Here is a 27,483-nt window from a genome sequence, read left to right as displayed (position 1 = left end):
GCCGCAGTTGGGCAAACACTTGGACGTGCTGCGTGCCGTATTCGAGTTGAAAACAAATAGACGCACAGGCACAACAAGTGGAACTCTATGAATGGGGACTCATCGAGACGCTGGATTGATCAGGCGATCCGGCAAGATTCACAGATCGAGCAGCCCCAACAACAGCAACAACATTTCCCAAGAAGTTGTCAATGTTTGCCCGCTTGAATGCTTCAATGCAGCTTTGAGTTGTTTTCGTTTTTGTTTTTTTCTTTTTTTGTGTTTGCCACAGCAGCTGCTGCAGCCCCTTTCCCGCCTGCAACACCTTTTGCAAATTCCCTGACACAACTATTAGAGGCACCGCTCTCTTTCTCTACCTCTCTCGGGTCTACCTCCTTCTCTCTCTCTCTCTCTCTCTGGCTCCCTTGTTCTCTAGCTGTGGAGCCCGCACACGAGCTTGGCCCGACTTTGACAACACCGCCGCATGTTGATAAGGTCTGTTGGGTTGTACTCTGGTACCCTGCTCTCCCCCCTTCCGACTCCTTCAGTTTAAACAATGAGATTATGTTGACGATATGGTTTGACAATTGTCGTACATTGTTTGACGTTTGCCGATTTCTATTGACACTTTATCGCTTACAAGGATGTAACGCTGTCTTTCTGAGAATAAAACACGAACACAGCCCTTTGTACTGCCGACCCACAGACGTTCTCACTCTCTCTAATTCTATTTAGCCTAATTGGGGCTTTGGACTCTCAATCTAAACGGATAACTAGGCCAGTTGATAGGCAGCGTTACGCGTTACGCGGAAAAATCATTTAGTCTATTGCAATTTGGGCTAATTGAGTCTTCGGTTCTTTTTTAACTGGTAACCAGGCTAGCAGAAGCAGGGAGCGAAGCTAGAACGTTTTTCTTCAGCTACTCTGAGGGGAGATTGCAACTGGCTGAAGATCTTAACATAAGAGCTTAGCTGCAGCCAAACACATTCTAGTTAAATCAAGTTAAGGTGTCGGATTGGACCCTTAGTAAAACAATTATATAATGAGGATCTGTATAATGAACCAAAGCTTGAGTTTGTCAAGAATGGAAATATTCTAATTTCATTAAATTAAGTATTCTAATTATTTATTTAAATGAAAGGAGAACATCTTTGTTTCAGGTGTCCCAGTGAATTGTTCAGTTCAAATTCAAAATTCAGAAGAAGGTAATGTGCTTTCATAGTAGCTTAAAGGATCCAAGTTGATCCAGATAGTTATTGTCTGAATAATTAGTTACAAACAGAAACCCATTCATATGTCAAGTACAAAGTAACCAAGCCAAAGGAAGTGTGATTAAAGAACCATTTTAAAAATCTATAACTCATAACAAGAAACTGTGCCCAAACCGAACTAGAAACTCAAGTAAGTAAATTTCAATTCAAATAGAATACGACTCGAGGCCGAGTCGAGTAGCTCATCTTGAGGCAATTAAGAGATAGTCAAGTCAAGTTAAAGGTAAACACACTCACCCGACATTGAGCCCAGTTCGCTGGAATGGTTATTATTGCTAAGATTTGTATTGTTGTTGTTATTACTGCTAATGTTGTTGTTGCTCTCCACAGATGATGATGTTAGACTACTTTGCGATGATTTCTCGAGCACATCGTGATCCTCCTTGCAGTACAGGGCGCCCGCGTCGCGTAACGCGAATTCATCGCCTGTTCATAATACCGAGAAATAGCAAAAATAAATAAATAAGTAAATACACTATCGTGTAAGGTGGGGGGGGGGGGGGGGGCAAAGGGCAACAATAACGCACCTGGCAGCAGTTGACGGGCACACGCTGAGCAACGAAAACATTCGATGTGAAAGATTTTCGTTTTGGCTCGCATCACAAAATCATTTTTGCTAAAGGAGTTACCGCATTTATCACATTTTGTACCAAATAACCTGCGAATAAAACAGGTGCCACAGAAGATAAAAGAAGAAGAAGAAGAAGAGAGTCTCATGATTAGAGCCAATGTGAATAGGTATGTAAATAGCCTTGAATGCGTTCAAGTCGCTTGCTTATGACTATTAAAAATATATACATAATAATATGAAATACTAAAGAAAATAAATAAAAAACAAGTGGGCATGTGCAAGCAGAGGCTGACAGACGGGCAGATACCCTGTAATTGTTGTAGCATATCTTTATACAAAAGTTGACTTCTTTCATTTTCTGTATTCTGCACAATTGAATTAAATTTATATTAAATATTTAACATGTGTTTTATATATATATACAGTTATCCTACTGTGTAGTCTTCGTGTTTTGTGTGAGCAGCTATATACCTCGTGGGCTGTCTGTAGCTTTTATATACGCCGAGTTCGATGAGGCAAAATATGCAGATATATTTATAGATATGCATTATATATTATGTTTTTTTTATAGATACGCAGTTGTCATGGCCTTGTTTTGGCCATTTATGGTTGCAGGGTATGCAAAAAAAAGTGAGGAAAAATAAACGAAATGTAATCCAGCCGCCGTCTTTTGTGGCTGCCGCCCTGAACATCAATCATTTGTGCAGGTAAAGTGTTAATTTATAGCTTTGCACGTGCTAATCAATTATTCAAAGATTTGCATGGCAAATAGTTGGCAAGTCGCGACGATGCGACTGTAGAGTAACTGTGACCCCCCGCAAACAACGTCCGCTCTGCCGCTCCACCAGCCCAAACGGCAATTTGTAAATTGTTTTGCTGTTGCAGTGATGGAATCCATGAGATACCCCAAAGCAGCTACACAGCTGTCGAGGGCCGTTTAGAATGTGTTTATGTGTACCCCAAACAAGAGCCGTTGGCAAGCTCCATCTAATTGGCCTGGCCAACAAGTGAGGGCTGCTACAATTCTGAAACAGGGCCAAGCGCATGATCAAGCCGAACCTACTTGCTGGGTGGATTGTACAGCGCGTGCGTAGGGTATCTGCGCTGTCAGCTTACTAATTTCCACAATTAGCTCGTGATTGTACAAGTTGCCAAATTGTTTAGAGCTGCGCTAACCAATCGCGATTTTATAGGGAATCTTATTAATTTTCTATATGAGCTGGAATGAGGCGACTGCTAAGAAACATTTAATTTAAGATATCGATAAAAAACTGTGTCATATTCGATTTTCCCTTAAGCCTAGAAAACTTAGACTAGGCTCTTAAAAGTCTTATGCTAAGTTAATTAGGGTTTATACCTTTACTTTGACTTCACTTGTCTTGAACTAAAAATTGATTTGTTAAAACTCTCTCTCTCTCTATCTTTTAACATCCGATAATATTCATACTTAACTTTCTTTTAAGAGCGAGTTGTGGAAAATATGTGGAAAACAAAAACGAAACTTATGCCTAGAACTATCTTGAGAGCTATATCTAGTTACTTGCAGTCAATATCAAAGATCACTTACCTAACATAATCACGCTTGCAATAGGTTTTGCCATCGCGCACAAAACACGTACAGCTCTCGTCCAGAAATTGCCTGCATTCCTGGCACTTTAAGCACGCCGCATGCCATTCCAGATCGGGCGCAACGCGCAGTATATACTGATCGTGTATTTGGCCGCCACAGCCCACACAATGCGACAAGCGTTGTTTTTCTGTAAGATCAAATAAATTCCAAACACATAAGTATTATTAATTGCAATTGCATTAAAATTTTAAATTCAAATGAGAATAGAGCTGGCTGCTATGACACCTCGAGCTCAGTTGCAATGCACTTAACAGAGCAGCGCAGTTAACAGCTGTTAGCGACTGCAAGCTCTGTTATGTTGGTCAGTTTGCATTTGATTAATTATTCAATTACAGTTTTATTAAGATGATGAAAACTTGAAGTTTCAGCATTTTATTCAGTGCCGTCGGCACTTGACAGCGTCGGTAAATCACTTGGCGCTTTGTTTAATCTGCTGATGTGTTTTACATGAAGCTGGCGCTGCACTTTTAGCCAATTATGCGCCTCGATTTGTTGTAAACAAAAATAAGTAAGTCGCAAAACAAAGATGGCGCTAATTAACAAAATGCTATCAAATAAGCTCAGAGTTGAGCCGCTGTATGCGTGTGTGTGTGTGTTTGAGTGTGTGTCTGCGGCCCCAAAAATAAAACTTTTGCCGGAAAAACATTTGAAAAATTCATAAATCTGCCAAGCGGTGCACAAATTTTCAAGTATTTAAGTTGGGAGCCTGGACCAAAAGTTGAGCCTTGAAAGCGCCAAAAGTTTGGGCTCGGGTGCCAAAAGCAGAAGAAAAAAAAATCAATGCAATCATTGCCACATTATGTACGAGTGCTGCCAGTGCTGCCACCCCAAATGCTGCTAACGGCCCGTATATATAATATATGTACTATATGTGTGTGTGTGTGTGTGTGTGTGTTGTAATCCTTGGCAGCACAGCGAAAAAACTTTTGCAACAGGAAAAACTTTTCGCCTGTTGAAAAATTAAGAAAAACTTTGACGCGCGTTTAGCACGTTTTAAATGTTTCGTTGTGCCGCACACACACACACACAAGCACACAAGCACACAAAGATGCTCACGCACACACGCATACACAGAGAGAGCAAGCGACACACACGAAGCTTTGTGGCTGTTTCCTCTTTGTATCTTCAAACGTAGCTGCGTATCTCAGCGCGTTGTATCTGTATCTGCAAAGCAACTGCTGCTGCTCTGCGTGTCTGCGTGTGTGTGTTTGTGTGTTTGTGTGTTTGTGTGTTTGTGTGTGTGTGTGTGTGAAGCTTGCGTATCTTTCGCACTCGCAGCCTCTGCACATGAATTATTTATAAAGGCGGAGCAGACAAGTTGCTGCCGTTGCCCGTTCGTTGTTGGGCCTTTTGTTGTTGTTGCTGTCTTTCTTTTTCTTTTTTTTTTTTTTTTGGCCTGCGCTTTTTTTCGCCTGGTTTTCTCGTTTGCTTGTGTTTGTTGCTTTCATGCTTGAAGCATTTCAGACGCCAGCATTTACTTCCATGTGCCTCGCCACCCAGCTATCCGCGCTCACTCCCCCCTCCAACTCGCCCCGCCCACGCCGCCACTCAGCCGGCCTTCAGCAGCAGCCTTCAAGCCCAAAGCATCAAGCTACCCGGCCTCAGCCTTTGCCTTTTTGCGTGGCATGTGCGCTTTTTTCTGCCCGCATCTCTTTCGCACACGCGCGTTTGCTGTCCCGCTCAAGCTGCCTGTAAAGCTACCCTATATAGTCGGTCATTGTTGTTGTTGTTGTTGTTGTTGTTGTTGTTGTTGTTGTCGTTGTTGTAGCTGTTGTTATTGTGTGCGTGGCCACCATTTTTCTTCTTCCGACTCCTCGCTGTTGTTGTTGTCGCTTTTGGACAGCTTCTTTTGTATAAATTTCCAGGCTGCGTATCTTTTGCTGACTGACATTTCGCATTCATTGTTTGTTTCTGTGTGTGCGTGTGTGTAGGTGTTTGTCTGCCTTAATGATCCTGCGCAGTGCGTTTTCATTTTTCTTTGGGACCCCCTTGCACACACACACACACACACACACACACACGCACACACACATGCACACACACCGCAGCCATTACGACTCATAATGGGAATTTAAGCGCAACTCCTGCGCTTGTATCTATTTTTTTTTTTTTAGAGGGGGGCTAAACTGGCGGGGTAGTTGGGCTTGGGGTTCTTTCCGCTTTTGCGGCGTATCTTTTGCATGTTGTGCTGCCCAAAACCACCCCATGAAAAATGTGTGTGTGTGTGTGTTGTTTTGGGGGTTGCTGAAGCGCGCGCTGGGGCGGCTGGGGCTGTTCTGGCTGGCTTTGGCATTTGGCGCGCCGTGGTCTGCTCGATTTTTCGTTTTTCGGCGCTATTTGCGGCACACTTTGGGGTTTTTACGCGGAGAGGCGGAGAAGGGGGAGGGGGGGAGTTGCGGGCTGCGTGGGCACCGGCAAATGCAATTTTCGTCTCGTGTTTGTCGTCTATGAATTTTTCGACTGCGGCAGGCGGCAGGCGGCACTTGCGGTGGGTCGGGCGAGGTGTGGCAGCACATGCGGCTGCTGCGGCTTTTTCACTTTTAACGAGCAACGTTTCGCAGCATTTGCAACATTTTGCAGCATTTGCAAGCTGCGTGTCATTTTTGCATGTTATTCCATTTTGTTGTTTTGCTTTTGTTTTTTTTTTTTGTTTTTTTGCTATAAATTCTTCAATTTAACAACTGACAACAGGCGAGAGCAACAAAAAAAGGCAACACATTGATTTGTTGTTGTTCTTGTTATGATCTTGGCTTCAACTTCAAATTGTATTTTGTAGTGCTTAAATTTTAATGGCCGCACCTTTTGGCTGCTGTCTGCTCTTGAACCTTTTCTAGCACTATTTAATATTTATACTCTAGCCAAAGGGGTTTTTTAAATAGATTATTCTACTTGTATATTATATTTTAGAAGCTATATGTCAAGTTTGGTAACTCTAGCTTTTATTATTTACCAAAATTGCCCAAAAAACAGGATATCGATATCGATTTTTATCGATTGCTTGGAAACGGAGTAATTTATCGATTATCGGAAACAAACTCGATCTGCGCAGGCATTAGGAGCACCTACATCTAAAATTTCAAGTATATAGTTTTAATATGTTCTGAGATCGTTGCCTTCATACATACGGACGGACGAACGAACGGACGGACATGGCTAGATCGACTCGGCTATTGATGCTGATCAAGAATATATATACTTTATGGGGTCGGAGATGCTTCCTTCTGACTGTTACATACATTTGGATTTTGCACAAATACAATATACCCTTATACCCATTTTTAATGGGTTTAGGGTATAAAAAGAATCTCAAGATTTGTGTGCTGCACAGCAACGCGTAGAGCACTCGTATCTGACTGAGTATCTTGCGCGTTTAAGCGTTTTTATCTAATTACACGAGTTTCGCTCGTGTACAGCCGCAGCGCAAGCTAAGCCTGGAGCTGGAGCTGGACTGAGAAGTGGCCAGTTTGATGGATAGTTGAGTGCAGGGGCCGCGCACTCTATGACTGATGTGAGCGACTGTCTGGACTGTGCGATTGAGGCAATAAACATATCAAAGCCGAATAATGAACGCCCAGAACGCATGAGATGCGCAGCTTTAACCAGCAGCTGGGCTTATCGGAGTCGGCAATCTTTCAGAAGACCCAAATCGAACTGGGAAAAATGTATTTGCTGGCTGTGCAACCAGTTTTTTTTTTCTTTTCTCTCTGTTGCAATGGCTGCCACAGACTGTGCCGTGCCACATGCCTGGACTGTGGCTGCAACAACTGCTGCTGCTGCTGCTGCATCAATGTTGTTGTTGTTGTTGTCGACAACAGCAACATGCAAAATGCAAAGCATCGATAAGATATACACGAATACGTGCCCGAGAGTGCCGAGTGGTCCCCCAGCAGTCCATGGGGCACGTCGACGAAATTATGGAAGCTCTTGCGGATATGCGCGCGATTTCAAAAGCAACTACTGTTTAAGTCGCTGCAGGTTTGAGCTACCTTTTTTCCCTTTTGCTGTTGCTGTTGTTGTTGTTGTTTTTGGTTTTTTGATTTTTTGATTTATGGCGCATTTGGTTGAATGGAAACACAAAGCGCAGCCACTGACAGTTGAAAAGCAAGTGCCGCCGCCAAACTAGGAATTTCACATGATCATAAAAGTGCCCAGAGACGCGACACCAGTTACCAGTTACCAGATGCGACGACTGCGGCGACTGCGGCGACTGCGACTCCCACTAGCCACAGGCACAAGCTGGCCGCGTGACTTCTACGAAAATTTGTCATTTTTCCAGGAATAACGCCAAGCTGTTCCCCCCTATCTCTCTCACTCTCTTTCTCTCTCGCTCTCTGTCAGTTTTTTAGTTCGTTCTTTTTGCCTGCCCCAGCGAAACGCTTAAAAAATTAATGATGACAGCGCTGGGAACACGTGCCGCGTCCTGTACTGTTTCTGTATCGTTCGCCGATTTTCGATTCCTCGCATTCACATTTTGACAGACTCATCAATTTTGTAGATACGTAACGAGCGCTCATTCTGGCAGCCTTCACTTCAGTCTCCATACCCTGCCCTGCCTGGCCATTGGGCTCTTGCCACTGATTAGGCAACATTCGCTGGCCATTGTTTTGAGCGCTGAGCGTGGGCAGGGGCTGTTCTTCCCCCTCCTACGCCTCCGGCTACGCCTCGGCCATTGTCCAGCTGTGTCTGTGCCTGTCCCACTGGCTGTCTGGTCTGTCCTGGCTGGTCACTGGTTTTTGTGTGGAAGGAAGCTTTGTGGTTTTTGATTTGTTTGTCTGGCTCTGCTTGCTGGGATCCTATCAATTATGTGCCCGCTCTCTACCTCCGTGTTTGCGTTTGTGTGTGCTGCAATTTCGGGCTTTTCTGCATTTTGACTGTGCGTCTCAAGTTGGCTTAATTAAGTGCAGTTGCTTTGACAATGACAACGTAATCTTCGATTTAGCTATAAGCCACATCAAAAACAATGTACCGCCTCCCATAAACATATCCACAGATATCGATTGCTGTATGTGTGCATATTGATATATGTGTGTTTGTGTATATAAATTTGCCTAATTAATTACACAAAACACCAAAGAGCATTTCGATTGGGGCACAAATCGACAAAAGATGCGACACAAGAGAACGGGTTAAATGTAAGCTAGAGATGGTAGCGTGAGCGCCAGGCACGGTTAGTGATGGCCATGTGAGAGTGCGAATCGCATAGGGAGGCGGTTTTACGCTAAAACATGGGTCGGGCTTTCATTTCAATTTCAATTCTTATTAGAACAAGAATTAACTATAACCTAGAATTTTTTTTAGAGCTCAAACGAGTGGTCATGTCTAGTTGTTCGAGTTCGATTTCTAGTTGGAAAAAATGTTATAGATTTACCGGAATCAACTTATATATTTGATTGCTGATCTGAACATTCCCACCCATTCAACATTCCCACCTCCCTATACAAAGGGTAACATTTAACTTAAATGAATTCCTTAATTAAGAAAAGTGTTCTACCTATTTCTTGAACTTGCAAATGTTTAATGTTATATCGTATATCTCCTACATGGTCACATGCTGGCTCTCTAAGCTATTTGAAGGCTTTTGTTTTTTTCCGCTCTCGAAGTTTTGCAACCATTTCTGTATGTACTTTTCTTTTCAAATTAATTTGTATTGTAGCCGTCTGTTTTGAGTCTCACTTTGATTGATCTCATTGTGCATTGAAGTGGACAGCAAATGTGCTCGTGTCACGCGCACATCTCGCATCGAGTGTGTAAGCCGAAGCGCAGTCAATATAAATATAACAGAACTGATCAATGCAAACAGTTGGCTTCGATTTCGAATCAATGGAGAAAAAAAATCAAGAGAGAACAAAAATTCCCAACAAAAATCCAAAGAAGCCGCCGGCTGCAGTCACTTTGAAGTGTTTGATTTTCGTATTGGCCGCTCGTTGTTGTAGCTGTTGTTGTTGTTGTTGTAGTTGTTGTAGTTGTTGGCTGTCGTTTTATTGAAGCCAAATTTGAATACGAGACATGCAGCAAGCGGCGGCAGAAGCTGCCAATGCCGCGACATCAAAGAGTGCCTGGACTCAAAATGGACATGGGCCTGCAACACACAATTTATGCCAGCCAAAAGACGCACAGACACACACACACACACACACATGCACTGAGAGATATTTGAGTGCTGCAACGGAAATGACCTTTTTTTTTCGTTGTGTGTATGTGTGTGCAACAAAATGCCGCAGCCAACACTGAGCCCGAGCTCTGGCTGGGATTCTGGATTCTCGATTCTGGATGCTGCGCGTTGCGTGTTGCTTGGCGCGCAGACAGATGACAAGACGCGATAGTGTCCAGAGTCTGAGCTCCTCTGAGCTTCTTGTACAACCGGCTGGCTGGCAGCAGCAACAGACAGAGAGAGGGAGACAGCTCGGAGCTGTGGTACAAGCGGGCTAAGTGATGATCATGATGGGTTATTAGGCAGGTTGCGTTGACAACGCATTTGTCTTGGCCAAACGCCGACGCAGGATCGCTCAGGGTGTGTGTCTCTCTCTCTCTGTGTGCGTGTGTGTGTATCTCAGATAAGCGCGCGACATTTATTTATGGTGTTTTAACACAAGTGTCGCCAATGGCCAAAAAGGCGCCGTTCGCCCGCTAACCGAAGAACCGAAGAACCGAAAACCCCAGACGAAGGTTCACAGAGTGAAAGCCGCAAAGTCAGTTCCAATTCTTTCTTGCCCTCTCCCCTTCCGCCTCCAAACACTTTTAAATAACTCTGACGGCTCAGCGTCAGAAATGACTGAAAATGTGTCAAATTAACGTCAACTCGAATCTGAAGTCAACTTCAAGTTGCCCGCCTGCCTGCCTCACCCCGCCCCGCCTCGCGTCGTGCTGCCTCTCAGCGAGAGAGAAAAAAAAAAATGGAAATCAATTAAAGCTAAACAACAAATTGAAATTCAAATACAAATTCGATAAACGAAATTGGAAATCAAAATGCAGTTTAACCTTTTAAGGCCAACGCAACATGTTGCAAATGCTGACAGGCAGCTGCTGCCCCTGCCCCTGCTCCACACACAGCCCCTCGCAAGCTACATTTTTGGCTAGTTTTTCATTTATATTTTGCATACCCTTGCTGAGGCTCTTTTAGTTATGTCAGCAAATATGTAACCCTTGAACTATGTATATCAGAAGAGTTGATGTGGCTACACTCGAGGAAATTGTGACTTATAAAGAATTTTGGTATAAAAAAGATTTCAATGCAAACTAGTCTTTCATAAAACATTGCACAGCTCAGAATGGGTCGGATCAGGCTATTTTATGTAGCTGTCATAGGAATGATCGGTCATGTATAAATATCTTTAATTTTTCGCAGGATATTCTGATCAAACTTGGCACCTACAATTTCTGCCATGCTCAATTCTTAACAATATCCGACATAATATAGCTCAATATGACAATTCAAAGATGGAATGAGTTTCTTTATAATAAATGATTCTTTTTCTATCTTTTTTTTCAAGATATCTAAACAAACTCTGCAATTGCCGCCTCTCCATTCTCTTAACTGCAAATGCTTGGCGCATAAAGCTTTCGCATAAAATATTTTCTTGCTAGAGGCCTGAGAGGGTATTTTATTTTCGGCTTGCCACAGTTAGCCATTTTTCTAGTTTTCAATTTTTTTTTTTTTTTTATCATAAATGCGTTTGGCATTTTGGCTGCTTGCGTCTAATTAGCCAACACTTTCGGGCCAAGATTTGTGTGCGTGGCTTTTGGCATAAGAATTGACCACATTGTTGCATTCAATTGTAATTTTTGTTGTTGCTGTTGCTATTGATGTTGTGGTTGTTGTTGTTGTTGTTGTTGCTGTTGCTGTTGGGTTTGTTGTTGTTTTTGCTCTCCATGGCAGGCGGCTTGTGTAAATATTTGACCTGACGCGTGTGAACTTTAACAGTTTTTATGCTTTATTTGTCGCAAATATTGCGCAAACATGAACAGGCAAGCAAAGCGGACCCACCTACCCCTCCCCCGCCGCCCAAGCCACTAGACCCCCTCTCAGTGCTGCCAGAAACAACGACGCTGCCTTGTTTGCATTTCGGGCCTCGGGGATGTTCAAGTTGTTGCTGTTGCTGTTGTTGTTGTTGTTGTTGCGCATGCGCGCACCTTTTGCACTTGAGCAGTGCGAATGTTATTGTTGTTGTTGTTGTTGCTGTTGTAGTCTCGTGGTGTTGCCATGTTGCACTGTTCCGCCCCGTGCCCCGCCGCACGCGCAGCATGCAACATGCGTTAGCAACATACTTTCTGCAGTCGGCAAAATATCAGTTGGATGGTGTGAATTCTACAACAGTTGCGGCCGCTAGAGAGGAGCCCATGGCGTAATGGAGAAAAGTAAAAAACAATCTCAAGGGAATAACTAACTAATGCGACATTCAAGCATTTCAAAAGTGTAGAAAGTCAGCGTTAAATTACTTGCAATTATTTTTTGTGTCTTTAAATTTGATTGAAAATTGATTAAAGCTTAAATTAATTTGGGTCGCACAAGTTTAATTAATTTGAATGCAATTTAGAACTTAGATATCTCTGACAAGAGTTTTTAGTGGTCTTTGCTTTTTGTTGGAGAGTTTCTCTTTAGCCAGCCGAAAAGTTCGAGGGAGTAATACTTTTTATAAACAATATTTAATTACACTATGCAACAAATTGAACCTTGATTGGGGCCCCCAAATAGAGTTTTGTTTAATGATGATTTTTTTAGGATTTCCTAATTTAGGCATATCCCACCAGAAATTTAATAATAATAATTAAATAAAAATAAAAATAGCATATAGATATTACGTTCCTTGTCAAAACGAAGCCCAAAAGAGATTTGTTTAAGATATCTTTAAAATGTTAAAAGTTATTATGGTCCAAGGTTCAAGTCCATCTTGGATATATCAGTCCAATAACTTTTATGCTTTTGAAGATATCTTAAATGAGTCCCATGGAAATAGAAATAAAATGTTTAGAGAGAATGTTGAGAGAATTGAAACCCTTAACAGCTTTTGCAAGCGTTCATCTCTAGTTAAGCTGATTGGACTGGGTGTGCCCGAGGGCCACATTCCTGTGCACATTGCACTTGGTGTGCGTGTGCGTGTGTGTGTGTGTATGATTGTGTGTGCACCGTTATAAAAACTTAAGACCTCATTAAAAGAGGCCGCCGCTGCTTTATGGTTGCCCAAGATCGAGTTGACCATTTAACGCCGTGCACTCAATGCACAGCTCGTTGAGGTCCTTTTATATGATGCTCAGAGAACTAAATACATACATATATCTATATATATATATGCATATAGAGAGAGATATATGTGTATGAAGTTCGGGCTGTTCGATTACGCGCACGCAAGACTGGACCGCTTCGAAATTCATTTTGGCCAGGTTTTCAGCTTTTCATTTCAAGCCCGTCTCTGGGCTAAAAGGAAGGCCGCCAAAGGCTGCGCGTTGTTCATGCAAATTTTAACTTCATTTCGGCTTCGTTTTGTTAATTAATTTATATTATTTTATTTGGGTGTCGTATACAAGCGGAGCGATCCACAGATCGTTGTCGACGCTCGTTGTTGTTGTTGACATGCCTTGTGGCTGGTTGTTGTTGCTGCTGTTGTTGTTGTGTTGGATTCTCTACACTTCTCTCTGCATCTGCAGCGCAAACGAACGACAAATTTATATTTAATGAGCTTCATAAAATTTGAATTTCAAAGGAGCATTGCACCGCAGCGGCATGTTCGAACAGGCGGCGTTGATTGCCACTCGATGTGTCCGAGCTGCATATGGAGCTGGGAGTCCAACTCCGGCTACGGCTCTGTCTACTCTCTTTCTCTCCCCCCCTCTCTCTCTCTCTCTCTCTCTCTATTTCTCTCTCGCTCTGCAGCCTGCAGCCTGCTATCTGAGTCAAGTCTTGGCCAATGAAGGTATATAAATTGCTGGCTTTATGGCGTTTTAAGTAGGCCTGCTTTATGGGCTTGCAGTTCAGGTCCAGCTTAGTCCAAGCACCACTCACACATACTAGACACACATGCGCACACACACACGCACACCTGATGCCGAGTCGCTATGATTCATTGGCGCTGTGTGGTCGTAATCGTCCACAACGTTGTCGTTGTTCCCGTTGTCGTCTTCTGGTTCGCCGCGAAGACTTATTGCTGCCCACTTAGGCGACAAAACGCTGTCGGGGTATTCTCTGTTTTTTTTTTTTGTGGCTGCTCACTAAATAAAGATGATTCCCCCCAAGAGCCCAGATCCGCAATATGTGTCTGCAACTTGTTTAGCGAGTTTCTCACCTCGTTGGCAACATTTCAATTTGACATAATGAGCCACATTTTGTTACCAGTAGGCATTACCACAGATGGTTAGGCTACCTAACTAGAAAATGTACGCGAGGGCTCGATACAAACAAACAGCCATCCACCAGCAACATAAATCAGCATAGTCCGAGTTAATTGTATGCAATTTGTCAAGTTTTGGCTTGATTTAAGATTTGTTTGCCAATTGAAAATTGCATTTAAATGTTATTCGAATAAATTTAAAGAACATTTTTAACGATTAATCTTTTATTCATAATGATCAGCCAAGATATCAAAATTTCATCGATCAATAAGATTTGAGTCGTATTATGATTAACGTTTATCTTTAATATGTCTGGAATACTTTTGAATATTTTAAGAAGAATATAGATTTTTTAAACAATACTTTATATATTTGTTATATATATTGATGGAGAGACAGAATTCGAAAACCGTTTTATTAAACCCTCTCTCCATTTTGATTTTTTTTTTTTTTATTCAGGCTCTTTACGTTTCAAGCAACATTTGGTTATTCTCTATCAAATCAAAACTCTGCTATGAATTATAATAAAATAAATATAATATTATATGCACATATAATACATATAAAAACAAATCTACAAACCAGTTGAGAGTTTGCTTTTGATTTATCTATAATATTTATGATGTTGTTTGCAATTTGTATTTAAAAGAATTCTGGTTCTGCTTTCATGTTACGTAAATCGAAATAAATCCAGAGCGAAATAAAAGTAATTGCCACCGAGATGTGCAACTTGTTTGGCCAGTTGCCACGTTGCCTGGTGTCTGGCAACATGGCAGCGCTGACATAATGTGCCACATTTTGTTGCAGGTAGTAAGAGTGGGCATATACGTATATATGTATATACATCCTGGCTGCAAGTCAAAATATTGGCAGGTAACGGTAATTAGCTAGACTAGGCTACCGTCTGCCAGTGTCTGCCCCGTGACCGTGCCCGGTAGATTTAGACGTAGCCGACGTAACCGTACCCCGCAAACGTCTCAACCTCAACCACCGCCGAGTCGTCATCTAATTTTGAATGAGTTGCCCCGCGGCGTGGCGCGACGTCCCAGTCACAGCGAGCGGTCGGGTTCGAGTGTCTCTGACAGAGAGTGGGAGAGAGAGAGATGGCGAGAGGGGCGTTCAACCTGTTGATAGCTGCGTCTGACTTACCAGACGATACTTGAGATTAAGAGCTCTCAATACAAACAGGCGACATGCTAAAATGCCTCTCTCCCACTCCCACTCCTTTTCCCTCTCCCTCTCCTTCTCCCTCTCCTGGCAAGCACTTGATAAATAACTGATGCGGAAAAGTAGTTCTTGTAATGCGATATACTATATACGACTTAGGCATTATATAACCAGGCGCCGTTGCTGCTGCTGCTGCTGCTGCTGCTGCTGATGCTGCTGTTGCAGCAATTGTTGCTGCCTCAAGTGTCGCTTACAATTCTTTTGGAGTACCCACTGACGCCAAGAATTGAGTCTGGAGTTGAGATTGGCGGCGTCTAGTTATTTGATGTAACCAAATCTCAGTTTGTTGCACTGCCGCATCCTGTTGAAAGTAGTTGTTGTTGTTGCTCGCTGCTCGCTTTTTATTGTCCCCCTTGCTTAATTAGTCATTAAAATGGGGGGAATAATAAAAATGACACTCGTAAAAAGCAATGCTCAAAAGAGATAGCCACACACAACTAGAGTGAAACAGCGGCGCCCCCAAAAGAGCTTTAAAAGCGACGCCATTAAAGCGAGCAACGTGCCGCATTGCATGCAACACGCGCAACGACGCAGCGACCCAGAGCTCCCAAGCTGGCCAACTGACAGCCAGACGAATGCACCTGAGCGCACACACACACACACACGGACACACACCTAGCTGTAGAGGTGTCATATGGCGCAGCGGGTGTTCCCAAGCCAAAAACTAACCCTGAACAGCTCCCCTTCCCCCCAGAATCCCAGCGGGAATCGCGACGCCAAAAGGCGCCGTTTAATGAGCGCCTGGAGAGCGGCACGAGCGGAACTTTAACTGGTGGTTGCTTAGCTGGGCATGCTTAACATTTGCTGGCTCGGCCGTGGTACACACACACGCGATAAACGGGCGTGGCATGCCACACAGCCCTGGCAAACCAATTTTGGCATTATTTATCAGTTGATTTATGTGCAAAGACGCTCAAAATGCACAACCTCTCGCCATCTCTCTCGCTCGCTCTGTCCAGCTTTAAATTTCTACTGTTTTTTTTTTTTATTTTTGGGAAATTTAATATTCATTTTGCCCAGCCGTTGCTTGCCCCAAACAGTAGCCGCTGCCGCCTGACAAGCGCTGACACCTTGACTGAACTTTAAGAGCAGTAATTTTTTGGTTTTTAATTGCACTTTAATAGGCGGCCGCTGCTTTAATGTGCCCGCTGTGCCCAGGCCAGGTCAGCGAGTCGAGAGCTCAGGGCCCGCTGTAATTAGGCCAGAAAACCATTTGGTCTTTAATCGAATGCAGACGCGACTAGCCAAGTATCTGACGGATTCAGAAGCATAATCAGCTTTAAGCTGCAGCTACTATGATGTCATGAATGAATAAATGAGTGGGAGAGAGAGAGAGGGTGAAGAAGACGATAGCAAGGTAATGTAAAGCGAATATTAATAATTATTAATATATATCTAATATAATATATCTATCAGCTCCCAATTTTCACACTTTTACATATTTCACTTGTCATTCGTATATAGTAAAGTTTTGGCTTCAAAGTAAGTTTGCGAACATGTTGTAATATTTAAATTTAATCATTTGAAGAGATCATTTCTATTTCGTTCTCAGAGCTAAATGCTAACGGAAAGGAAAATAATTTCTGAATTACAATAATTGAAATAATATTAATAATAATATTTTTGAGTCATGCAATAATAATACTTATTTACTTTCTTAAAACAATTTCTTTTCTTTTCTATTCTACAATATCATCTATCAGAACAGAATAACTTTAATGGGCCCTGTTAATTTTAACATAAACGTTCTTGCACTCTGTTAAATAGCTTTCAAGCCAGTCATGTTAATGGGGATTCAGAGTGCCTCGCGCCTTAAGATTCCTGTTAATTTCCTACACGGGCTAGTTAGCAGTGTATATCAAATATTTTTCGTAACATTTTTGTTGCCATATTCGACATATTTTACTTGGCCCGTTTAAGTTATTGTTTTGAGCATCAACCACTAAAATGGCCCTGCAAAATCAATAATATTCGTATCTATCCCGACTTAGCAGTACATAAATATATGTGTCTTAACCCTTTTGCTTAGAGCGCATTCAAATGGTCGCCCGGCACACCCACATGACAAAATTTATGCGCCACTCGCTAAAAAAAAAAAATAAGAAACCAATTCGTCTATATTTTATGGGTTTGCTTTTTCGGGTTTCCGGTCAAGTCTTTTCGGTATTCCTGTCTGCCATAGTCTCCCATCGCCGCTGCCTCTCCTGCTCCCGCTCCCACTCCGCCGCTGTCTGCCTGTCTGCCCGGGGTGATAAAGTTATTTAGGCGCAAATCATAAATTCCAAAACAGAACCCTGAGCGAAGCTTATCTGATTTTGCACTTGGGCCCGGCACTAGATCAATATGTTGGCCTGAAACCTGTGCGGGCTGCATTTGGAATTGGGATACGGGGATACACAGATTCCCAAACAGAATATCACAACCCGAAAAAGACAGCTGTGCGCCTGCGTCTGTTGTCACAATTATTTGTGTGTGTGTGTGTGTGTGTGTGTGTCACACAGAGACTGGGACTAGGACAGAGAACAGAGACGGTTGGAGATACGCAGCGTAGAATTTAATTCAGGTAAATTTGCCAGAGATTTTTGTTAGTTTGGTTTATTTTTGTTTTTTATTGTGAGATCTCGTTTTTTTTTTGTTTGGTTCTTAGCCTGTCTTTAATTAACAGCTCTTGGCGCGTCTGTTTGACTTGTGAAATTAGAAAATTATGCCTGGAATTTCCGCTCAAGAAATAAATAAAAAACAGCAGCAAACATTTTGCGCATTTGCTTTGCTGATTAGCCACAAAAAATGATAATGAGCTTACCAATTGGCTGATAAAAAAGTTATAATCAAAATAAATGGATGCATAGAGGAAGCAAATTACAGCTGGAAATCAGAATGAAAAGGTTTGAGATACAAAATTGTGCGAGAACAAAATTCTGAAAGTTCATTATAAATAATATTTGTGCGAAGCTTTAAAAGCGCTTGAAAGCTTTAATGTAGCTTTAATGTATTTTCCAGTAAATTAATCGAAGCTCATTTAAAGCTTTATGTTTTAAGAACTATCTAAAGTTTCACAGGTTTTATTGTTAGTTACATATAACAAATATGGTTTCAAGTCGCACAGTTTTTTAATTTCAGCTAGTCTCACGAAAACTTTAATAAATTTAAATTTCTGCACTTTCGAAAATCAATGATAAACTAGTTTTTCGTATGTATTTAATTTTTAATTAGCTGCTCGCACAGACTTTCAATTTCATAGACGTTACCCAATTTGAGCACGATTAATGATGTGTTGAGAACATTTATGGCCACGAAAATAAAACAAAATAAATCCGATCGCCTTTCACGAGCTTTATGACTGTCGCACACTGAGCACAGCTTATGAATGCCCCCGGGCAGCAGCCTATATAGGCAGTTAAACTATCTGTCTATATCTGTGACATCCGTATAGCTAAGCTCTGTGCCATTCTCCCAGCCTGAATGCAAAGCCACTTTGCCTTTTATGGCTGAAACATTTAAAAGCCGCATTTCTTTTCATACCCAATGAAAGCAACGTAATGGGCAAGACGGGTAGAATGGCTTTGGGCAAAGGTATGTAAGAGGCTAAAGGAGGTTTCTTTGCATATATATACTCTTGATCTGAGGAAGGATTTGTGGAGTTCGTTTATCTCGTATATTACAAGAGTTACAGACTTGAGTTATAAAATATATAAATCGAAACCTATTATCTACGATATCTCCATCTGATTTAATAACCGATAAATATCGATCTTCGAAAGCTTTTAAAGTAAGCTTAGCGTTGGCTTTAGGGCATCTGCTAGTCGGGCACTCTTACCGAGATTACAGTTTGATTTATTTTTTGTCATTTAACAAATTATTTGTAAAAATTTGAAGCTTGTTGCGGGTATGCCGCGCTTTTGGTTAGTCAATTTTTCACAATTAACTTCGAAAACTTGTTGTTTGTTGTCACAGCTTGAACAATTCACAAATTTGAAGCAATCGATTAATGCTGCGAATCATTTAAAACTAATTAATATTGATTAAATTAGGCGAAACAAATTTGCAACACACACACACATACACACGCACATCATATAGTGTCTGCCTTGCTGTTGTTTGGAGCCAAATGAAAATCGCTTTGATTTTTATGACCGCAAATAATTGTCAATTTTTTATGAGTGTGGCATTAAAAATCGTCAAATTTTATTGAACCCACAGAAACTAGAAATGGCAGCTCATGTGGGTTTTGGCCGCGCCACGAAGTATGCAACAAAAAATGTTGAGCAACAAAAAATGTGTCGCGCTTTGTGTAAACAAAACTTCAGCGCGAGCGAGTCGTTTTTTTTTTTGTATATTTCCTTCTACTATATTTAATTAATTTAACGACTACTTGAGAAGTTAGCAGCGACATGCGTGTGTCTGTGTGTGTGAGAGCCAGGGGCAGGCAGGGGCCAGCCAATGGGCCAGCGACATGAAAAACTCATTAAAATGTTTACAGGCGCACAGAATCAACAAACCAACAAAAGCGACTCGAACAGAGACAAACAGACGAGTGAAAAATAAGAAGGAAACACACACAAAATTAAATACAGCAACTGAAATTGTTTTCATTTCAAATATATCAACTAAAATCTCAAAAACTTGCTAGAGAAATAAGTTTGTGGCGCTTTTTGTTTAGTTTTGGGACGGGCGAGCGACTCTCAAAAAAAAAGTTTTCAAATTAAAATAGTTGCTTGCTTTTCATATTTAATGTGTGCAAACAAATTAAGAATGGAAATTACAATGTGGCTGCATTTGGGCAGGCCACGGGCTAATGTATCTATCAGATACAAATGTATCTGCAGCCAGTTTCTAGTCGTGTTTTTGGCTCATTTATAATGCAGTGCGCGCGACGGGGCCAACGTGTTTATGATTATGATTTGGCCGTCTTTCGCTCGTTTTTTATTTGGCACACACACATGCACACACTCACACACACAGTGCTTGCAACTGTTTCGGTTTTTTTTTTGTTGGTTTTTGGTTTTTTTGGTTCAGTGTTTTGCGGTCTTTTGTCTGGTTACAAAATTGGCAGCTAACATTTGTCACAATTTAGCGTCAAATTTAAATTTAAATAAAATATATTTTGTCACACGCACACACACACACACACACACGCATTTTTTTAATGACACTTTTGGTTGATGCTGGGCATGCGTTTAAAAATTCATGAATATAATTTAGAAATGCAAGCGATATGCGAATATGGTCGAGAATAATTTTTATATGGTTTTCCGCAGGGCTAGCAAAAATTTGTCAGCTGACAAATTTTCATGCGTTTATCGCATGCGATAAATTTGTTGCAATCGCACTTTAATTGCCGCCAAGCATTAAAATGTCATTCAACCGTTAATTGGCCGCTGGCGGCACAAAAATTATATTCTACTTAAAATAAAATACAGCCATAATTTAAAAGTTAATGCCACCGCAAAAAAAAAAAAAAACACAGCACAACACAATACTCAAAGGCTAGGACTTCTGTTGTTTTCGGTTTGATATTTTGTGAAATGTTTTCAAATACTTGAGGCAATTTTGCAAGTCTTGCGAAACGTTTTGTTTGCAATTAAGCGGATGCCTCTCTGTCGATAGCCGAGGTCAAAAGCATTCAAAAAAGGGTCATAGCAACTGAATTCGGTATGTTATTATTGACTTTATTCGTTTGTAGAGATCGAACAAACAGCTTTGAGCTGACCACTTGACTGGACTCCATTATGGAAGGCCACAAAATTTAATTTAGTAACCTCTCTTTTATACATAAACAATCAAATGAATGAATACTACGACATATCCTACAATATATTTAAGTATATGCATTTATATATACTCTATATTTCACGTTTAAACTCATAAACTTGCATATGCATTTCTTCTTATCAGCTGCAATTAATCGCAATAATTTTAATCTCAATTTGCTGTTTTAATAATTTTGAATGCTTTGTATTTAAAGCAAATTAATTTGTGTATTAAATTTTGATTCATATTGAAGATATATTAAATACATTTACATTAATATGCATTTTAATGCAAGTCAACAGTTATTATATTAATATTTGAAGAAGGGGTTCAATTCCTCGAGCTATCTATATGTCTTGAATGCAGTTATTCGAGTTGTTCGACATATTAGCTATATTGTAAAAATAAATACGAAAATGTGCGTAGCACAGATCCATCTTAAGAATCTTAAAGGTAGGCACACGCGATTGTCCCACTGACAGTTTCAAATGCAGGTCGCTTCCTAAACTGAATTAGTAAAAGCCTAATAGCTTTGACACTAACTTAGTATGAAATTCTTTTAAATAATTAATACAATTACAAATATCTCTTAAATTTCAAATTTTGATAACGAGTACTTAAGCAATACCCTACTATAACTTTTAAAACTGGCTTATCGCTTAACTGAACTTGAACTCTGCTCATTTGATCTATGTTTCATGAACTTGGTAAATAAACTCTGAGAAATATTGTGCACATAAAATAGTTGACAGCCGTGAACTGAATATGCAACATTTTCCTAAGCAAAAACCAAAACTATGTTTAGTCTTCTATTTTGCCCACTAAGTACTAACATTTTCCATATTTGTTTAGCTCTTTAAAATCTTTTTTTATTTTTGGGTTTTTATGACACATCAGAAATATAAAATTTTTTACAGTTGAACGATTTGCTTTTACTTGGCAAGTTTTTGACTTAATTCGGTTTGTTTTATTTATTATTTTGGTAAAGGTTAATGGCAATTTAATTTGCAAATTTTTGTTGTTTTTGTCTAATTTGTATGTGAGTGCGACAGTGGCCATAAATAAGTCATTAACTCGTTTAAATAGCTTTATTAGTCGCATATGATACGATGCTAATGCCTTGAAGTTCGGGTTCTGGTTCCATGAGCCCGATAGTTGGCCATAATGTGTGAGAAATTGGGTTAGTTTTGGCTAGTTGAGTGTGTTTTTTTTTTTTTTTTTTTGTTTGGGTCAGTAATGAGATTGTTAAATGGCAATTGGTTTACCCGAGTTAAAGTGGGGGGGTTCACAGTTTAAAAAATATGAGCAGAAATTTTAATTTTGATTGTGAAGTTTTTAGCTCTGATTAGTTTAAGAAATGGCAAATAAATGTGTATATGAAGTAAGTATTCCCTGTTGATAATCCCTATTCTAATTGTAACTGAAAGATTTGCTGTTTGATCAGATATTTAGCATTGTAAAAAGGAAAGACTGCACTTTCCCTATTGTTAATCCTAATATTCTATTAATGCTGAAGTTGAATGTACTCTCAGATCATTCAGAATGTTCTCTCGTTTAAAGAACCTCTCGAATATGCATACCCTGGGGTAAATTAACAACAGGATTGTTATATTCTCTAAAGTATCTTTTATCACGACATATATTATCGTTTGCAGTTCTTTTCGAATGTTTAGCATCTGCTATTATATTAACAATCGGATAAAATGTTTTGGTCATCCAACAATTGAACTCGTCATTCTCAATTAAAGTCTTATGTGTGTAGAAGAAACTCCTTTTGAATCTCCTAACTAGGCTCCTAGCCCTTTTTATTTAAAGAAATCAAATTGGTTTTACTAAAACTCTTGGCAAATAGGAAATGGAATCTTTCGATATGTACGCCAAGTAACAAGTATCTTAAAGCCTTATATACTCAAATAAAATATAAATTGCTCAGTTATTTAGCAATATATTTGCCGGCTTCTGTGAATTGAGAACTGGTTTTGAGGCGCAGCTGGCTCAAAATTACCGACGGCTTCGCGTTGACTTTAAGAACATGATTCATGGACCGATTTGTAGTTTGTATTGCCGTATATATAGCTATATAATTAATTTACTTACTTATCACATCATGGCCGTGACAATCCAAATCCAGGTGATGATTCATCACCAGCGATGGCTGTAATCCAGTTTGATTGTGATTGTGATTGTGCAATGGTAGCTGGTGAGCCAAATGGCCACCAATCTCTGCCATTACCATATATTTGGCTTATAGACCGGCAACCACCCAAAAACACTTGAGAAATATCAAAAAATCAAAAAAGCGTAACTCAAAATTCTGCCAAGATATTCTGCATTGAGCATCAAGTGTTGATTTCTTGTTGGTGAGGGGGCGGGTTTTTTTTCGGCGTTAAGTTTTACGATATTTCGATTTTTGTTGCTGCTTTAAGGCACTTTTGTACAGTTTAGTTATGTTAAGATACTTTTGTATCTATGTATCTGAATTTGCACGCACTCTTTGGGCTTTAGCTAGAACTATTGTGACTGTGCCAGTGGCTGCTGCTGCTACTGCTGCTGCTGTTGTTGTCACAGTTGGGAACACACGCGAACAGGTAAATGTAATAACGCCATAGGTCGAGGGAGCGCAGAGTTTCGTATTCTCGTATCCAAAGGCGACGGCGGGCAAACGTTACCAAAAACGACGACGACAATGACGAGAACGGCGAAAGGCTACAGCTACGGCTATGGCTACGGCTACGGCGACGGTGATGACGACAACGAATGCGAATTGTTAGGTTGTGCGTGTGTGTTGCTGTCGTTGTTGTTGTTGTTGTTGTTTTAACGTAACGCACAACAGCAACAACAACAATTCTATTTACGAAACGACGCGTACCTCACGATGCTGACGGCGCTGCGACTGCTGAACGACTAAACCGGCTGACCGTGTGTATCTTTCGGATTCACAGGCAAACTTACAGATACTCGCGTTCAGTCGTTCGCCTCGCTCGCTCGCTTCGCCGCGCCTCGTCTCGCCGCATTCGTGCCCTGCGCCGCTGCCAGCGTCAACGCCAGCGCATAGCTAACCCCTCGTTGGCCAGCCGTAAGCTGCACTGCTCGCACGCCAGCCGCTCGCACTCTGTGTTAGAGCAGCACAGCTAGTGTGTGTGCGTGCGTTGGACGCGCGCGCGCTGCAGCAGCTGCAACCGGTTTTGTTCGTTTTGGGTCTGGGGCGCGTCTCGCAGTTCGAAAAACAACAAAAACAAAAGGAAACAAAAACAACAGCAACAGCAAAACAAAAAAGAGAAAAGAAAACGGGCCACAGGAACAGGTGTTTGGCCGTGCTGCTCGCACACAACGCATGCCATCTCGCTTCGCACGTTTTCTAAATGGCGTCCAAGCGGGCCAATCGGTTGGCGCCACTGCGCATGAGTCGCCCCCCCCCCCTCTACACTGGCACGGCGACACAGCTGAGTGTTGCAATTGCCGTTGCCGTTGCCGTCGCTAACTTTTGCGATCCACAGGCAACATGATGGAGGCAGTCAGGCCAACCCCGACACGTTTTCTTTGCTTTTTCCGCTTTTTCATTTTCTTTTTTGTTGCTGGTGCTCTCGTTGTTGTTGTTGTCGCTTGTGCTCTTCCTTTTTGCTGCCTTTTGCCTTTGTTTTGCCAATTTCGCTTTTGGTTTTCGAAGTTTGTACTACAAAATGGTTGCACTTGTAAGCAAATGCCGCTAGTCTGCTCCACCTACAGAACGACCAACCCTTGCCCCTTCCCTCCATCAGCCCTTTTCCCATCATGTTAGCTGCAATTGTTGGCTGTGTAATGCGCTTGTCGAAGTTTTTGGCAGCCACAGCCGCACCTTGTCTTGACTCTTGGCTGCGGCTGCCACAGCCAATGCCGCTGCTGCTGCTGCTGCTGCTGCTTCTGCTGCTGTTGCGGCTGTGGCAACGTCTTTTGGCCTCGTAGCTAACATCATAATAATTATTGATCTTTTGATTTTGGGGCTTGTGCTGCTGGTGTGCTGGTGTGCGGGTGTGCGTCTCGTTTACCGTTTACTGTTCAAGGCTCTGTTGCAATTTTAATGACATGTGCCACGCCTGCGCCCCCCTTCTAGTGTGTGTGTGTGTGTATGTTTTGTTGCGGTTACCCAGTTCGTTGACTTGGCACCCAGTTCCGCCAGCTCTGGCTGATGATTTGTTTTAGTTGCCAGTTGGCAGTCTGGCTGATTCCCAGTTGCCATTATTTTTACCGTTTTTATTTGCCGCTGCTTCCGTTTGCGCTGCGCTGACTAGCTGCGAGCTGCGAGACGGCAGCTGGTGGGTGTGGCAGTTAGGGGGCTGCTGCTGCGGCTCCTGTTGGGGTTCGTCATGTTGTAATCAAGGTCATCAGCTCCGCTTGGGCCACTATGCTCAGTCATAGCCGTCGCAGTTAGCCAGACGCTGACATTAGCACACTCACATACACAGATGCATACACACACACACACACACACACACAGACGCACACAGCACGTAAGCGCTGCCACAACTGTAAAAGCTTTCGCGCCATCTCCTTCATGCACACACACATACACACACACCTCCACACACACACGCAGCTGGCCAGCAGCAAAAACAGCTGACTGATGTGTCTGTCTGTGTGTCTGTTTGTCTGGCTGTGTGTGTGTGTGTGTGTATGTGTGTGCTGGTGTTGTTGTGTGCCCGGCTGGCAGCATGATTTCAAAATTTAATTAGGTCCCGTCCATTAATTGGGTTAATTGAAACGCCGGTAAAAGTCTGGCGAGCAGCAGCCCGCTTACAAATTTAGGACATGTCACTCAAGCAGTGCTAGCTCCACAGTAGCCCAACGCACGCCCCCCCCTTCCCACCAGACACACCCGCCTCGCCAAAAACCTCCAGCCCTCCCCTTGACTGTAAATGAAATGTTTTCAACTTGTTGTTATGTGGCATTATCATTGTTGTTCCTATTCAATTTCTATTTAAGAGAACGAGCATCGATTTGCTAAAATTAATCGAATCACATTCTCGATTACAATTTCTCCACAAATTGGGCATGTGTAAGTTGAGACTTTTTAACATTATTCAGCATAGATATATAGATTGCAGAATTTATTTTCTGTACTACTACTATAAATGTTTACTATAAATCTATCTATCTATATCTATCTCTCATTGCAAAATGTAGTCGAAAAAAGGATTTTACTTACCTGACCGCCATATTTTCGCTCAGCTCATTTTCACTTGAAACGGATATGGTTATTGGGAACATCAATTGATCCCACAATTACGATTCGCATTTTGTTTCGTTTCGTTTCGTTTCCTGACTGGCAGCTTCCATCTCACGCTCTCTTAACTTGTTAATTAGAAATGCTGTTGTAAATCGGAGCTGTCCTGCACCTTGATTGATCCCAACCTTGTTTGCTCCCTGGTATCCCCATTGTTGATTGGACAGCCAAAGGTTAGTAAGTGTAGCAGGTAAAATGTGCAATCAGTAGCCACTTTGGCAGCCCTGTTGGATGTCAGTTTCGATGCGAGCTGTAACAAAGAAATAAATGTAAGAGGAGATGCCGTGACGTCGTGCTTAAGAGCTACTAAAGTTAGCTTAAGATATGGTTAAGAAACAGAAGCCTAGCCTAGGTAGGCCATGAACTGAACTGAGAATATTAAAAACAAAATAAAAATATTTCTTTGCTTTAACTTTTCATAAAGATTTGGGCCCAAAATCAGATGCAATATGTCTGACAAATATGGAAGAAACTTAGTTGCCAAAAATTGGGATAATATTTCGTAGTTTCTTCCAACTCAAACCAGAGTCCTAAAGTCTTAATAACTAAAAGTATTTGGTTTTTCGAAATTGTTTTTTATTGGAATTCAGACAAGATGCGCCCAGTTGTTACGCCTTGGGGGTGTGGCTGGAAGAGGGGGTTTGGCAAATGTTTGCGTATATTTAGCATAAAATGCGACTACTTATGAAAGCAACAGAACCCAACAAACCAACTGAAACCCGTTTTATTTTGTTGTCTAACCCGAAGCCGAACGAAATGCAAATTTCAAATTCCAATTTCAATTTCAAATGCGAGTCTCACTGGCAGTTCGTATCAATCTCCGGCCGGGCTGAGCGGGCTGGCAACTGTGGCCTCCACGGAGAGCTCGAGCTCGTCCGCCGACCCGGCGCGTTGGCCCCCGTCACGTTTGCCAAGCCAAAGCAAATAGTAAAAATTTTATGCAAATAGAAACACGCAAAACACCTACGCAAACATGAAGGCACAACAGCCAGCGCCAGGTGGGGAAAAGGGGTGGTGAAAGAGGTTCTAGAGACGCAGCCTGAGCTCATCATCAGGTGAGGGATGCTGGAGCTACGACTTGCGGTTCATTTAATTTTCGCACTTGGCGGCCCACACAGCTACGAAAAATGCCGAGGGGGGGGGGGGGGTGGAAGTCGTGTGGAGGGGGCGTTTGGCTCATATGGTCAGCTGGCTTTTATAGGCCTGCATGGAAATCTAATTTTCAATGTGGCAGAGAGCTTTAAAGGCCCAAACAGGACTGGACAGACAAAGAAAAAAAGAGAGAGCTAAAGAGAGAGAGAGGGGTGAGTGTGGGTGGGACAGAGTTGCCAACTGTTTTCGCTGCATGACGTAGCAGCTTATTTATTGTGTGAGGTTGTTGAGGTGTGCTGCATGTGTGTGTGTGTGTGTGTCCGTGCCACGGTTTGTATGCCAGTGCGACGCACGTAACCCGCAGTCGGCAGTCCGTAGT

General features: G+C 41.8%; 1 protein-coding gene across 2 annotated transcripts in view; it reads right to left on the bottom strand.

The window, feature by feature from the left end:
* The window catches only part of tup (LIM1_Isl and LIM2_Isl domain-containing protein tup), a 28,941-nt gene extending 2,891 nt beyond the window's left edge, over positions 1-26,050 (bottom strand). The window contains exons 1-4 of one of the 2 annotated variants that reach the window (XM_070209304.1): positions 25,935-26,050; positions 3,389-3,578; positions 1,778-1,908; positions 1,488-1,676 (exon numbers count right to left, since the gene is read on the bottom strand). In XM_070209304.1, coding sequence (XP_070065405.1) covers positions 1,488-1,676; positions 1,778-1,850 — 262 coding nt within the window. In that variant the 5' untranslated portion in view covers positions 1,851-1,908; positions 3,389-3,578; positions 25,935-26,050. Of the gene's footprint in view, positions 1-1,487; positions 1,677-1,777; positions 1,909-3,388; positions 3,579-22,849; positions 23,667-25,934 lie in introns of those variants that run through there. The other variant, XM_002051891.4, reaches the window with a different exon arrangement.
* Positions 26,051-27,483: the final 1,433 nt, after the last annotated feature.

This window comes from Drosophila virilis, chromosome 4, assembly GCF_030788295.1.
Source record: "Drosophila virilis strain 15010-1051.87 chromosome 4, Dvir_AGI_RSII-ME, whole genome shotgun sequence".
Classification (NCBI taxonomy): domain Eukaryota; kingdom Metazoa; phylum Arthropoda; class Insecta; order Diptera; family Drosophilidae; genus Drosophila; species Drosophila virilis.
This window is presented reverse-complemented; position numbering and strand designations above follow the sequence as displayed.